Below are 16,838 nucleotides of genomic sequence, written 5' to 3' on the forward strand. Positions count from 1 at the left end.
AAAATACTGGCAAACTCTAAACAGTGTCTAAACCTCTTTATTTCTAACACACACATTAGTGAAACTGTTTGGCTAGTGATTCATTGATAGACTGTTTCATCATGGATAAATGCTAAATATTATGCAAAATCCTGTATACTTGGGCATTTTCAGGAAATAGACAGAGTCATAAACACAACTGCAGTTTATGAAATCCAATATACCCTACTACATCATCCAATATATCAGCCTGCTGCCATCCAGCGTTCTCATCATGTGAACTTTGACTCTGAGTGAAGCTTTTGAGTCTAATGTGTTGTGGCAGAAAGATAATGGCCTCCATCTTTGTCTACCAAGACAGCACTGTCAGTCAGTTAGCATGCTAGTTTCAGCAGAAGTCTCTGCTACATAATACATAGACATTTTTGACGTAAAACTCTTCACATTCTGTTGATAATGTGTTTTAATGTTATAGACTTAAATTCTGGGACAAACAGTATATTACACAAGTTACCCTTTAAAAAAACAAACATTTTATGACTGTTAGGGTTTTTCCGCTCTGGCCATCACCTCCATGAACTCACCAAAGTCATTATTGAGACCTGGGAACAGGGTTTCATCACTGACAATACACTGGGGCTGAAAATATGAGCACTCGGGTGATGGGATGTGACTCTAATGAGCCGCCTCACCAGGAAATGCTCAAGACTGTGATCAGAACAGTGAAGGATTGTGGGAGATGCTGCTGGTGACAGGTTGCAAACAAGCTGAGAGTCAACAAACCTGAGGTGGTAGTTATTAGTCTGGTGCCAACTCAGAGTCATATACTGTAGTGAATCCGGAAATGTTGAGCAGTGGCGAGCCGTGACTTTTATACCTAGGCCCTCTGACCCCCCCCCTTCCCTCGAAAAAAAAAAAAGAAAAAAAAAAAAAAGTTATTACGTCACAACGTATACTTCAGCGGAATATCAAAACAACGGCCCGGGGTGCCAAACGCATCAATGAAAGCGACCCTCTACCACACAAAACAACACCTGTAAATAACCCGATTTGTGTTCTTTGAAATTGAAAAGGATATTGCATTGTGTTTGTTACTTTCGTTGCAGTTGTTCATATGTCTTAAGCAGTGGCGAGCCGTGACTTTTATACCTAGGCCCTCTGACACCCCTCGCCCCCCCCCCTTCCCTAAAAAAAAAAAGGAAAAAAATAAGAGTTATTACGTCACAGCCTTTAAGTCTATGGTCACAGCGTATACTTCAGCGGAATATCAAAACAACGGCCCGGGGTGCAACACGCATCAATGACAGCGACCCTCTACCACACAAAACAACACCATTTATATAAACACCTATCATGACAGGGCACCCACATCCAAGTAACAATTACAAATGAATGAAGTCGGCACGGCGGCCCACATTGAAAATGACTTAGGCCTACCTTTGATGATCAAATCACTTAAACACAAAGTCCATCCTCCTGTCCTTTTGGATGAAGCACGGGGTCATGCAGCTGATCCTTTGCCACTCCAGTTTATCATTGTAACTCAATCTTGAAAATGACTCGGTTAATAATTTCGCAACGATGTCATCACTATCACTGACATGAGCCATCATGAACGAACTTATGCTAATCATAAATCTATCGATTAGATTTATGATTCGAAGATTATAAAAGTAGGGTCACTGCACCACTATAACACACATGCATAAACTTCACAGCGGGCGGAACTTGTCATAAAGTCAGCGAAAATAAAGACCACCCATTTAGAGGGAAGATATGATTGGTCAATTGTACTGTCATTTGACATTACTCTCTCATTGAGTTACTATAGCTGGCCCTCTGTGAATTTACAGCAGGACCACCAAGCTCTCCCGTCTTCACGGTAACTCGCAGAGACGGCCAAAGGAGCTTCTTTCATTTACAGTGGCGTTTTTATATGTACAAAAGTGGTGGGGCACAAAAAACTTAGATGTCTATATATAAGCTTCTGCAGTGATGTGCAGTGAGGTTCATGGCTGGTGAGGCACTGGCACTGACTCTTCAGGTTTACAAATATTATATTTTGACCTAAACCAAAATATAATATTATTTTCAAAAGCTTTTTTTGTCTGATGCTTTGATTAATTTTAAACAGACAGTTCAACAAAAGGATACCCAAAAAATGTAATTTTATCATTTAAATATTGAATTGTTCTCTCTTAGTAAGATCCCATTTTCAATAAAATTGCGGTCTTACCTTGACTTGAAGATGAAGTCCATTTGCCTATCCTTCTGGACAAAAATGTCTATAACTTTTTTGTAAAAGTCCTCCTTATCTTCTTGTTGTTTCAAAAGTCTATCATAAATCTAATCGATAGATTTATGATTCAAAAATTATAAAAGTAGGGTAGACATGTGGATATTATCCGGCTGAACAAAACGTGCATTTATCTAACAGGTACGTTTCCCACAGATCTTATTTCCAGCTATTTTCTAAAATCCTATGGAGAAATCTCATTGCTTTTTTGTCGAGGGAAGCCATGCACAGCTTACTTCCTGGTTTTAGGACGCGTCACTGCAGCTCTCTCGTCTCCTCTTCACACACCACACTTTTCGCGGCACACGTACTTACAGCCAATCAGCTCTGAATGATGGGAGATGACGTATGGTGCGGATGGCAGCTCATGGCCCCTATGGTCATTATTTTTTTGCCACACACATTAAATAGGAAAATACTCTGAGCATGTGCAGTGTAGTTTTTACAGTCACCGTTCACTTCACAGTGAGAGGAAGGGGCATGATCAGGTTTTCTCCCACATGGCTCTAAACAGCTCAATAGGCACACACTGTGACTGTAGACACACTAATTAGAAGAACACAGACTAAAACAGCAATGTACAGACGAATCAGATGATTAAACATGATCTTAAAATATATTTTATATTTAAAAAAATGTTTTTTTGCATTTTTTGTAATCATTATTTGTAATACTTTCTGCTGACACTAGGTGGGGCTGTGCCCATTTCTGACATTTTCAGGATGAACAATGGCGGTTTAAACCAGAAAGTGGCAGTATTCGTGGGCTGATTTTGATTGAAAAATTAAAAAGTATTATCTCGACTGTCCAAACGATCCACAGTCCCCTAAATCTTCCAAATCGTACAAATACTGCCACTTTCTGGTTAAAACTGCAATTTATTATCCTGAAAATATCAGAATTGGACTACACATCCTCAATAACCCCCAAAACCACTCAAAAATTGTCCAAATCGGCCAAGCTATTTTTTTAACTATTGGCTATAATGGTTATTAATGCTAATTAACACAAGTTATGCTAATGGTCCAAATTGCCCAACATATGCAAGTTAGCACCCGGCAGTTTCTATGTGCTGGGGACCCTACTATACATTTCTAACATAAAACTTTGGGGAACTCAACATGAGCTGGCAACCAGACCATAACCTGGATATCTTTCTGTATCTGGCTTAACGTGATACAACGTGAGCCGTGATGATGTGCAGATCTGATCAAGTACATTCAAATGAATGTGTTGCTTCAACACATCAGTATGAAATAGAATATAATACTCTTTATTCATGCTCTTGGGGAAATAACACATTACCTGGGCGCAGGCCTACTTTCATATCTATAGCAACACGGGGCATGCATACAACCTATGACACATAAGGGAATATATGATAAGAATGGGCTATATATTAATATTTCACAAATAAGTCTGAATTATACAGCTTATATATTCTGTATTTATATGTATCTGTGTAGAAAAAATACATCGCCTTGGTATTTCCATCACTTTTCATGATTAAGTCATCACAGGACAACATTTCAACAAGAGTAAACGTTAACTTTGCATTTGGCTGACGAGAAAAAAACATTCACATAAAAGTCACGGAAGACTTGGACATACAAATATAGGTAAACATGTTTTGTAGAAGATCTACTCAAAGCTTGTTTGTGCACATTGTGATATTGAAGAGATTCCCTAAATCAGTAACCACCCAATCACAAGCAGCATCATCAAAGGCCTAATGCTCAGCTGGTCTGTCCCCTGGAGCTCTTCCACATACACATGCTTGTAAGATGAGGCTGTGCTTGTAAGACGTCCAACCCCCCTCAGGGATCCTCCCCCCGCTCTATGAGCTGCTGCTGAGTCTGCGGCGCAGCAGGGAGGCCGGCTTGCTCTCGCCGTCCTCTACGTCGCTTTCACATTGTCTCTGGAGGACAGAAACACAACAGCTGGATTTAAAATAAGGCACACTGTGTTTTCCTCTCTGATAAAGCTTATAGTGAGGGCTGGCTCTTGGTGGGAGAGAAGCTCCATCTGTAGGGAACACAGGGATTTTAGACTTTGCAGAAAAACCTATAGAACACACTACAGAGGGAAAACCCCAAAATGCGTAATTGGGCCTCTTTAAGGCCCCGTCCACACGGAGACGATATCAGTTGTATCCACTAACGTTCTCTATCGTATAGACCAGGGGTCACCAACCTTTTTTAGGGTGAGAGCTACTTTCAAAAAATAAAACAAGTCGGGGGCTACTTTTACTCCTCTTTTTTTTGTTTTTTGCAGTGTATATATTTAGCACATTTTAACATTATTATATGCTGACCTTTAACCTTTGTGTGCTGTTTGGGTCTGTGGGACCCGTTTGCAGTGTTTACTAAAAGAACATGTATTCAATTTAATTATTTTAACCTGCTTTATTTGGGGGTGGACCTCACCTCCTCTAGGGCAGTGATTCTCAAACTTTTTCATACCAAGGACCACTTAGCCAATACAAAAATCACTCGCGGACCACCTAACTCCACAAATATCCAAAATCACATCGTTTTTCTACAACAGATTACAAATCATGTTTTTAAATGTTGAAGTGAAAAGCATCAATCTGGAGCACTTTGAGCACAACATGAATTGATGGAAACAGCTCTCAACACTCAGATGAAAGGGAGCTGTATACTTTTCAATAATCCAAACATCTTTAGAATATGATCACAACCAATAACAAATCATTTAAACTGGTTTATTCTTACCTTATGTTACCTAGTTAGCATTCTTTCTTTCTATTCATGCATATTTTACTAATCACTCCCCTTTTAAACTGTTATTAGTTTTTTTACTGTCCTATACACATTGGAATGATTTCTTACTTTATCTATATTAAATAGTCTCTCTCTCGACGATGCAGAGAAGAGGAGAGATAGAGAGAGCGAGAGAGAGACAGATGAGAAGAAGAGAGAGAGAGCGAATGAGAGTCGAGAGTAAGACGGAGAGATGATGAGAGAAGAGAAGAGAAAAGAGAAGAGAGAGAGAGAGAGAGAGAGAGAGAGAGAGAGAGAGAGAGAGAGAGAAGAGAGAGGGTAAGCGAGAGAAGAGAGAGAAGACGAGAGCGAGAGAAGATGAGAGAGATAGAGAGAGAAAGAAGAGAGCGAGAGGAAGAGCGAGAGAGAGAGAGGAGATGAAGAGAAGAGCCAGAGAGAGGCGAGAGCGAGATGAGAGATGAGAGAAGAGATCGCTAGAGAGAAGCGAGAGCGACGAGAGAGCACGATAGAGAGAGCTCTCGGACGCTAGAGATAGCATATAGCTCTATTATCATAGCGCTCTCTATCTCATCTCTATCTCTAGAGCTCGCTATCTATATCTATATATCCTCTCTCTTCTCTCTCTCCTCTCTCTCTCTCTCTCTCTCTCTCTCTCTCTCTCTCTCTCTCTCTCTCTCTCTCTCTCTCTCTCTATCTCTCTCTCTCTCTCTCTCTCTCTGAGACTGTGTGCTCCTCCATGGCGATGACGGCTTGCGGTAAAAAAAAATCATGTAAAAAAAAAAAAAAACTCATGTTGCCCCTGCGGGCGACTAAGTACCCACGGGCACCGTGTTGGCTACCCCTGGTATAGACGGTTCGTCCACACGAGGCCGAAACGGAGCCCCAGATTCGGAGCCCGAATCCGATACACTTTCATAACGGCTCCCAGAGTGGGTAGGTCTGGAAACAAAACGCTTGCGGCTCCGTGTGTACGCCCTATACGATCATTCCCTGAAAACGATGACGCCATAGCACCGCCTCTCCTGCGTCATTGCTGATGCGTTTCGCCAACAACAACAACAACAATGGCGGATCACAGGGTTGCGTTCGTGCCCCAGACGCTACTGACCATGCTACAGATTTTAGTGCAAAATCTACAGCTCCTCTACCACAACCATCAGCAACAATAATAATATAATATAATAATAATAATAATGATAATAATCGTCATCGGTCTTATTCGCTGCGTTTGGTGTATTTTGTGGCAGAAGTACAGCGCCACTTACAGGCATATGTACTACAGCGTCTCCAGCGTTTTTGAGCGTTTTCGTGTGGACGGACAGTTTTTTGAAAACGACTTCGGTTCGTTTTCGTCTCCGTTTCGTCTTTCGTCGATATGACTTTTTCTCCGTTAATCTCCGTCACGTTGTTTCCATAGCAACAACAACTTCCTGTCAACAGCGCTAACTCTCCTTCAAAATAAAAGCATGTCCATACAAATTGGAAGCCAAGCCAAATTACACTTAAGACATATACAACTGCAACGAAAGTAACAAACACAATGCAATATCCTTTTCAATTTCAAAGAACACAAATTGGGTTGTATACATTAACAAATAACTATAAAACAACAATACTGTAGATTGTAGAATAACAAAATGAATGCCGTGAATAAACCGAAATACACATGTTGAAGCGGTTCGCTGCTGAGTACTACGCATCCCCCCCGCGCGGGCCGAATATTCGCTGCTGATTACTACCGAATATATCGGATTCCATCCGATAGCTGCTATAATACAAAACAAAACGTCTGCCTGCTCTCCACAATGATCAATGACAGCGAACGGATGGTCAAAGTAAGGTACAAATAAACAGAATCACACGAAGCCTGGTTAGTGTTGCCTGACTTTATAAAGTGTGTTTTTTTTACAAGTGTGTGGTTGCCTTCTAGTCACTTTGCTCAGCGCTACTGCTGGTTACAACTTTTATTTGCCGTACTCGCCATAAACTGTTGCTCAGGTTGATCCCGCCCCTGCCCCCGACTCCGACGTAAGCGTGACGTATGTGGTTCTTGCTTCTAGACCACATTTTTTTTGGAGCTTGGTAAGAACCGGATTTCGGGGAAAAGAGCCGGCTCCGCTGCGGTGTGAACAGGAAAAAACGATCAGGCTCAAGCTCCGAACCGGTGTAGGTACCATATCTGCTCGGCCTACCAGATCAGCTCGGGGTCCGTTACGCTTACCAATGACGTCAGGCATTGGCTGTACGGCAACCCAAGAGGACATTTTACACGGCCAAATTCCGCAAAGAATATTAAAAAATAACAATCGACAGTGAATGTATGTTGGTGGAACTGTGTCAGGAAAGTGAAGTGTTAATTAAGGAATGTTAATGAAGAACTGAAATGCATAAAATATAAAGTTAATATGTTTACATGATTTTGTTGTGCAATAAAACAACCAGAGAAGCGATCTACAAGGAAACATAGCACACCGTGTCCTCATGCTCCTGTTTCACCTGCTTAATACAGGTTTCATCACTGCTACTGTGGTCATATGGGGGACCCGTAACATTTACAATAGTTGAGATGTGAAGGGGGTTATGTTTTTTGTCTGTGTTCTGGGTTCCTGCAGATTTTTGAACAGACAGTACACACGTTCAGAGGATGAAGCTGTTAACGTGCTGCTACAGTACCATAAACTGGCTGTAGCCCACAAACTGAAATAGAATGATCAAGTTTATAGTAAATAATAACAAACTCCAGTGTTAGAATTCCATAAATAAAATGACATGCAAATAACATTTTCTTGGCTGTGGACTTGTACTCTAAATAATTATGTTGAGCTCATGGTAATCTAATTCAATAAACAATAACTGCAATGAACAGATAGCATTTTCTGACTCGTAAAATGATTGGATATGGTGTAATTTGGTAAATGATTCTGTGTTGAAAAATGTATATCTTTAAAAACTGCGTTGGTGTATGATCACATTTGATTTCTAATTTTAAATAAAAGGAAAGAAATTCACAGTTATTGTCAAACAGAAGTTAAATCCATTTCTCACTTATTCTAAGAATGTATTTCACCATATTCATATTTAAATGATCGGGAAATTACGTTGTAATGATAATAAATCACCTCCCTCGTTCAGATTATTGTCGATTGTTATTTTTTTAATATTCTTTGCAGAATTTGGCCGTGTAAAATGTCCTCTTGGGTTGCCGTACAGCCAATGCGCGACGTCATTGGTAAGCGTAACGGACCCCGAGCTGATCTGGTAGGCCGAGCAGATATGGTACCTACACCGGCCCTGGAACCGCGTTGGTGTGAAAGGGGCATCAGGGACCAGAGGAGGATCTGACACTCCTGCCTTTCTTCACAACTCCTTAAAGCATGCTGAAGGGGCCTGTGGTCAACTCTATGATCTGTTGTCAGTGTATTAGCCACATTTACAGAATAACCTGTAAGGTAGAGGTGTTCTGTGTCTGTATACAGGCAGTATGTGAAATAAAGAGCTCTCACCTCCAGAGGATCTGCCTCTGAGCGTCCCTTACACAGCAGATTCAACCGGACCAGCCGGTTACACATCCACACCATGTTGTAGGACATCTGGAGGGGGGGGGGGGGGGAGACAACGTTTTACAGTGTTCAGATAACGGTACCAGCAAACACAAGTCTTTATCCAATCATTTAAGTCATTTATCCAACAGAAAACACCGTCCTTAAATCTCCAAACTTGTAAATTAAACATAGGGTTTGGATATGTGCCAGTCTGCTGTTCTACAGATCATCTCCAAGTGTCATCACCAGTGACTCTTTGAGACTATCTCACTGGTGGGAGAACAGCTGAGTCCTGGTGTTGTTTCAGAGGTTTTAAATAGTAAATGAAGGTTTCCATGCTGTTCCAAATGCACCTAATATTGCCAAGCCTTCAGGAAGTGGTCCGGATGTTGAAGCACATTTTCATAAAGTCCAGACGGTGGTACTTCACTTCCAGGTCAGTCCATGACGTCATTGTGCCGAGAAAGATTTTTCCCATTCGCTTATATTGGGAAAGAGTCCTCTGTTAATCCGTGGATCATTTTTGCTATCAATTTGCCAGTACTAATACTTGAATAAAAACATTCAAAATGGGCTGAAAGCTGAATTTAGAGTTATCTCTCTCCATTCATCTGACTGAGCCGATACGCTGCCGTGACTAAATGCAGGACAAAAGACACTGCTCAAGATTTTAACCTTGTTAGTTCAGATTAAAGTCATAGCCTGCAAAGAACATAATATACCATGATTGGTAATTGTTTTTTATTTACAAAATGTATGTCAGCAACTTAGTTGAAATTGTAATAAATTACATTATTAAAAACTAAATTCTATGACGACAGGTGTAAGGACAGCCTTTGCCACACTATCACGTATGGCATTATCATAGACACTTCTTCAGTAGGGGGCCACAGGGGGGTCCAAGTGCAGTGTTACAGGTACTCACCCCTTTTGCCCCCACACCAACCTAGAACTGCCCATGCTTGACAGGGGGAATTGGAGGCGGGGCTAAAGGAAAACAGGTTAGCACACTTTATGGACCCACTGGATGAGGATGTTCCGGGTATTTATGTTCTCCATAGTCAGGATATTGGTCTTCATGAGCCACTGAGCAACCCTCCTCTAACTCTGCATTCAGTTCTCTCTCTAACATCCATTAATATTGCTCACAGTTTTGGTGAGCAGTGACTTTGCTTCTGTGCCTGTGAAACATGAATTTGTTATTTGTTGTACGCTCCTCCATGTTTAGCTTGAACTGCCAAGTAGCAGTTCGGGGGCCTCATTTATAAAGGGATATACGCTCAAAAAATGGCGTACGCCAGTTTCTACGCAATGTTTGCGATTTATAAAAAACTAACTTGACTGGAAAATGTGCGGTCCTCCACGCAAACTCTAACCCATGCGTACGCACTAAGCACACACACGGGAGAGACGAGAAACTGCGACACCGTTGGCAGAAGGAAGAATGGAGAGAAATATGTGGAAATAATACCATAAATAAAATGTTACCTCTCATTTATCATATATGAAGAATTCATTTTCAAACATTGATTAAAGCCAATCTTAAAATGATTTAACAAACGCCTGTTTGAGACTCCTCAGTGCACACAAAAACATAACTTGGAGAAATAAATAAATACGGATATGTTATTTAAACCACCTCGAATATGTTGTGTTAATGTTATGAAATGTTTTCTCATAAATGATGCGGTAAGCAGGAGGACAGAATTACGTCTAAACTGACGCCGTTTTGCTTTTCTATAGGTTGTAGATACGAGCATGGTTTTATATACTATCACGTTTAATCGTGTTTTATGCCGTTTGCCAAGACTTGATAAGTCGCTCGTAAAACACAGGAGGTATGGAAACTAAGAACACCATATGTGGTCAATTGTTCAGCTAATATAACACAACACATTGTATTTCCTTTAACTGGTGGATTATGGATATATAGTTGCTGATCGACAGCTGGAACACAAACCACCAAATACAACAAAAATAATTCAGATCCAGTCGTCATGACTCCACTCCGGAGGGATTCCCCCATCATTTCTTACAGTTTCTCATCAAGGGGGTGTCTCCTGTCCCCGGTACAAACACACTGCCTTATGTGTATTTTTTTTGTCATTAACTTTTTTCGGACCACTTATTTATTGATTTTGGTGACGATCCGACCTCCATGCTGCTACTCTGGTTCAAACTGCATCCACCAAACAATATGATTTATCTCAACCTCCCCAAAATAACCAAAATCTGACACGGTGTGAGAGATGTCTTTTTTAGCTGTTCTGTCCTCATTTCCTGCGATCTTCTTCATGCAGTCAGTCAGAATGAATGAATGAATGGGCGTTTCTTTGACTATTTATAGGCAAATATGGGAAATATTTATAAAGGGAAACAGGCGTAGGGAGTGCCGTACGCACTTCCCTCGCCGGTACGCAATGTTTTGTGAATCGGAAAATGTCGGACAATTTCTGTACCTATTTTTGTGCTTTGTACTACGTAAGCAACCTTCCCACGTCAATCCTACGCAAGGCGTTATAAATGAGGCCCCAGAGCATAATCGCCTAGGTTTTTTTTCTGAATTGATTTCCAGATGATGACAAGTTTGTAAAATCAGTCAGTGGATTTTATGGCTTTTTGTCCCTTTAGCCATCAGGGTGCCCAATCATGTAACCCTGTTGCCCATACAAATAACCTGCACTGAACATTAATAATAGTTGCACTGTATGCACAAACCACTTTCAGCCACACTGGTACATGCACATTTAAATGTATATTTAACCTTGTTCACATCTGTTCATAAGTACATTCACCTGATCAGAGTTTACTTTTCTTTTTTCTATTCATACTATTAATACATGTTATTCTCATTATATTTTTTTCTTGTTTGTATCCTTAAAGGTAGGGTAGGTAAGTTTGAGAAACCGGCATCTGTGGAAGCCGTAGTACTGTAAAAAGTACGACCAATCATTTGAGCCGGCCCGGCTAAAATAACTGGATGGCCTACCTGCCTGTCAGCCTTCCATCTGTGCACAAACTTTCTCGTGCCCCTCATTGGTCATGTGCGCGTTCGTGTGTGGTTGGAGGAGGGGCTCTATAAGGAAGTGGCAGATTTTCTCCGGTTGTGTTTTTTCAAATTCTAGCGATCTCGAGCTGGTTTCTCAAACTACCAACCCTATCTTTTAATATCCCTGTTTATATATATATAAGGTGCATCTTATCTTATAATAATATATTATACTACACTTACAGCGCATGCTGGTTCGGCAAAATGTCCACACTCACCTTCCATTTCCTTCTGGCATTGAACTTCTTGAAGCTCTTCATATTGATTGAGGATCGATTCCTGTTGGCCACCTGTGTGCGTGTGATGGGCTGCAACAGAGAGCAGTTGTATTGAGTAACACACACACACACACACACACACACACACACACACACACACACACACACACACACACACACACACACCACACCCACACACACACACACACACACACAACACACACACACAACACACACACACACACACACACACACACACACACACCACACACACACACACACACCACACACACACACACACACACACACACACAACACACACACACACACACACACACACACACCACACACACCACCACACACACACCACACACACACACACACACACACACACACACACACACGTGTAGTCATGACTCGTAGTCACCTTAATCCATGGGTGCAGCAGACACTCCTCTGCCGTCATCCTCTCACTGCAACACACAGAGACACAGACGTGGTTCACCAACTGGGGGGGTGCAATTAACTAGTTAACTAACAAGAAATACACTTTATTTATAATTACATGTGCGAGCTAACAGAACAAGCAGAAAACACAAGCATAATGCATATATGATATTAATATGCATTTGTAATCATAGTTTTACAGGTTAAATTAGTGTGTGAAAGAGTGTGGTTTTTGCTACCGTCATAAAGTTCATACTGTTGTTTGTGAACACCACCCCAAATTGCTCCTGTGGTGATTGTCCACAGTATTGAGTATGTAAGTCGCTTTGGGTTAAAAGCGTCTTCTAACAAGTGACATGTAATGGAATGTAATGTAACAAAGGTCATTTGTTGGAGCAGATCACCGAACGTTAAATGATGCTGCCGGTGAGTGTTGGACTTTTATCTCCATTCGTGGATTGTCCTCCTCGCTCAAGATATAGTAGAAACACTATCAAAGCGTTTGGGATGAAGCTCTTCGAGGGGGCTCTGCCCAGCGCCCTGCCAGATAAAGATGTTATGTGGACATCCTGTGGCTCAAAGGGGTAACTGCCTGTGATGTCCGCATCTCATTTTTCATAAGGATAAACATGTATTTAGCTTTAAAGCTGCACTCAGTAACTTTTGTCCTGATATTTAAATACAGATGATCATTCTCCTCTCCTGAATGTAAACAAATGTTTTTGCCGATGCATCACTCATTAGACATAGCCTTCAGTATGCAGCCACATTGCAGTGATGTACGTGTGTTTCTGGAATATATTTTAAACTAATGCACACAAGTCTCTTTTGTGTCTAAGAGTGCAACATAAACCCCCCATGACAGATCGTGTACCTATACCACATACCTGGGATCTTTCACCAGCAGCTTCTGGATGAAGTCTTTGGCCATGGAGCTGGTCATGCTGAAGTGCTGAGCAGCGAACTCGTAGTTCATGACGATGATGTTCCTCAGCGTTTCATCATCAGTGTCCCCTTGGAAGGGTGACAGACCACTCAATCTGAGGACAGAGAGCACAGCAGGAGTGAGACGGCAATATATATCTGCAAGGTATATGTCTCTGTGATTCCACTCCAGATAACAGATCAAAGTGGAAGGGTATAATCAGGCTTGGGGAGTAACAGGATTACATAATCAGGATACAATAAAAGTAACTGTATTCCTTTACAGTTACATAAAAAAAGACGTAATAAGATTAGTGTAGTTGATAACTAGCAGGATTACAGTGTCCTAAAAAGATCATAGTGTTTGTTGTAAAGGATCAGATGTTCTCTCTGCTCTTAGAGCTGTACTGTTCTGTAGGATAATACTTCAAGTGGGAATACTTCTACTGCCTGAATCTGCTTTATGGTTTTCACTTTCTTTGCTTCATTTCTTCTGTTTTTAATTCAGCAGGTGAACCTATATGTTCATAAAATAGTGTGTGTGAGCTTAACTGTGTGTATTAAACTAAGACGGAGCATTTTCTGTCAGCTCAGGTTTTATTTCTGCTTTTGTAAACTGTAGGATGGCTCATGTGTTTCATTGTTGGTGTATAGGCTGCTGTCTGAATCTGCTGAGTGAAAGGAAGGTCTTCCTATCAATAAGATCATTTCTGATCCTAAATATCATGGTTTCTTCTTTCCTAAGGTCACATTGTTCTGTTGTCTTACATAATACACTTAAGTAAAAACATCTTATTGATATTTAGTTTCTCTTGTTTTTATTTGCTTTGCATTTGATATTGAGGTAATTCAGAAGTAAAGTAATGTTTTTTTAACAGGTAACTAGTAATTACCTGTACTAGTAAATGGAATACATTTTTGAAGTTACCCTCCCAACCTTGTGTAATACACATGATGGTTAACGATCAACACACACTGTGGCTGAATTCAGAGTATCAATGAGTCAGCAGATGCTTATCCAGTATGTGAGCTGTCAGATCATTAGAAAATTACAATAACATGTGTAATGTCTACAAGAACTGACATGCCCCCCCAACACAGCAACACTAACAACTTACAGTATGAAGGTAATAACTCCGATGCTCCTGCAGCAGAAAGAAACACAAGACGCACACAGTCATACACGTTTCATTAGTGTGTGACAAACAGAACACAAATGCTGCCTTCTCAAAACGTCACGGACAGACTGCTGACACTGAGATGTTGGACAGTGTACGGAGGCTGACAGGGCAAAAACATTTCCATTAGGAGAAATGCAGTGCAGTTTCAGAAATGATGCAAATACAAAAACACAAATATACCAAAACACATGCAAATGGGGAAATGTGTCCACCAACGTGAGGAAACGTGTCCACCAACGTGAGGAAACGTGTCCACCAACGTGAGGAAACGTGTCCACCAACGTGAGGGAACGTGTCCACCAACGTGAGGGAACGTGCAGCATTTACTAAAAGCTGCATAAACCAAACGCTGCAAGACGTTCAAAACACAACGGAGACCAGAGGACACTAAAAAGGGACGCACACAGCTGGGAGACCAGGGGACACTAAAAAGTGACGCACACAGCTGGGACGGAGCGCTTGGTGAAGTTCAGGATTATAAAGCTGAACAACTGTCTCTGTTGTTGGAAACGTACCTAAAATATTTGATGGTCTTATTTTAACAATGTGATCACATGACTCCTTCTGATTTTACTGCAGATCTGCTGTAAGCTAGCTAGCTAACGTAGCTAACCTAGTCATTTCAGATATACTGACAAACACTTTCAGTTATGAGACAGACTAACTCTGCAACAGAGACAGTTGTTCAGCTTTATAATCCTGAACGTCAAAGAGTGCTCTGGTTTTTGTTGTGTTTTCAGCTTCTTGCAGCGTTTTGTTTTTGCAGTGTTTGGTTTATGCAGCTTTTAGTTATAGCTGCGTTTGTTTCCTCAAGTTGGTGGGGGTGTTTCTCCATTTGCATGTGTTTTGGCACACTTGTGTTTTTATATTTGCAATCGTTTGTGCAGCACATTTCTCCGAATGTAAATGTTCGAGGCCGCTGTCGGTGTGGGGGGGGGGGGGGGGAGGGCAACAGGGGCGAGTAGCCCTGTAACACTGAGCTTGGACCCCCCTGTGGCCCCCCTACTGAAGAAGAGTCTACGATAATACCATATGTGATAGTGTGGCAGCAAAGGTTGTCCTTACACTTGACGTCATAGAATTTAGTTTCAACTAAGTTACTGACACAAACCTTGTAAATAAAAAACAATTACCAATCATGGTATATTGTGTTTTTTGCAGGCTATTAAATGAGTAGAGAAGGCCTCAGGACAGGCCCGACATGTCTAACAGAAGAATATGCTCTCCCTCTATAGACAGCAAATAGAGAGATACTGAATAGTCCAACACTTTTTGGAATCACAGTGTGTGGGTGTACAACAATGAAATGTGCCAGTCTCTGTTGGAGATGTGGAAATGTGCTCACCACATATCTGCTGCTGTGCTCAGAGGGTCACTGGTGATCACCTCAGGGGCTGAGACAGAGAGAGACAGAGCCAGTGATGCTTTTGTAAAAACTGTGGCCGTTACATTCATGCTAACAAAGCATATTCAACTGAATTAAACTGGCATAGCAAGCAAGCAAAAAAAGAGAGACAGAGATAGAGATGGAGAGATCCCATGAGCAGTAGCTGAATCAAAGATGAGCCACTGAACAAAAGTGGAAATTCAACCTTAAAAGTGGCATATCTTGTAATAAGATAATATTTCTTCCAACAAAAAAATACGGAAAAATACAATAAATGGTCAAAATAAGATCACAAAATCATGAAGTGCATGTACAAAGAAAACAATATTTTGAGATAGTACATCTTAGGTGATATTAATGAATGATTTAATATCTGTACACGGTATTGGAGGAATCTACCAGATCTAAAAAATAACTCTTCCTCCTCACCAATGTACTGCGGGGTGCCGCTGGAGCTCCTGTACTCCTCCCCCTGATGGAAGCGGTGTGCGAGGCCGAAGTCGATGAGTTTGATGTTGGGGTGCGGGGCCACTCTGTCTGACAGCATGATGTTTTCTGGCTGGATGGAGAGAGAAATGATATCACAGCTGTGTTTGAAACATCATCAGCAGCAGGCAGTGGTTAGCTTCAGTTAGCTTCAGTTAGCTGGTACCTTGAGGTCAAAGTGTACGATGTTCTTGCTGTGCATGAACCCCAGCCCCTTCAGGATCTGCTCCATGAACTCGATAGCCTCACTCTCCAGCAGGTTCTCCTTTTCAGCAATGAAGTCAAACAGCTCCCCTCCAGTAACACTGAAAACAGAGGAGTGTCTTACAGTCAGGTGTTTCTCTTATTTTGACCAAACCCTGAACAGGACAGGGACAAAGCAGCAGAACATCATACAGGGAAAGACAACAGTAGAGATCGTCCATATAGCGAATTTCTCTGAACATCGTTTCTTTCAGTTGATTCCAATGAGCACAGAGCGCGTTCTTTTTCTGAGCACACTGCTTTTTTTTAGCTTTGAGAGCTTTGAGTTGAAAATATTACACTTTCCAGAAAAGTGCTGGTGAGGCCACAATAGAAATTGGA

At 41.3% G+C, this 16,838-nt stretch overlaps 1 protein-coding gene across 2 annotated transcripts in view; it reads right to left on the reverse strand.

Moving 5' to 3' along the window:
* Positions 1–3,525: 3,525 nt before the first annotated feature.
* si:dkey-240h12.4 (death-associated protein kinase 2) overlaps positions 3,526–16,838 on the reverse strand; it is a 30,817-nt gene continuing 17,504 nt past the window's right edge. For both annotated transcript variants that reach the window (XM_034126209.1, XM_034126210.1), the window contains exons 4-12: positions 16,420–16,558; positions 16,197–16,326; positions 15,726–15,774; positions 14,318–14,344; positions 13,163–13,315; positions 12,256–12,301; positions 11,829–11,918; positions 8,523–8,609; positions 3,526–4,193 (exon numbers count right to left, since the gene is read on the reverse strand). In XM_034126209.1, the coding sequence (XP_033982100.1) occupies positions 4,113–4,193; positions 8,523–8,609; positions 11,829–11,918; positions 12,256–12,301; positions 13,163–13,315; positions 14,318–14,344; positions 15,726–15,774; positions 16,197–16,326; positions 16,420–16,558 (802 nt within the window). In that variant the 3' untranslated portion in view covers positions 3,526–4,112. The remainder of the gene's footprint in view (positions 4,194–8,522; positions 8,610–11,828; positions 11,919–12,255; positions 12,302–13,162; positions 13,316–14,317; positions 14,345–15,725; positions 15,775–16,196; positions 16,327–16,419; positions 16,559–16,838) is intronic.

This window comes from Trematomus bernacchii, unplaced genomic scaffold (assembly GCF_902827165.1).
Source record: "Trematomus bernacchii unplaced genomic scaffold, fTreBer1.1, whole genome shotgun sequence".
Classification (NCBI taxonomy): Eukaryota; Metazoa; Chordata; class Actinopteri; order Perciformes; family Nototheniidae; genus Trematomus; species Trematomus bernacchii.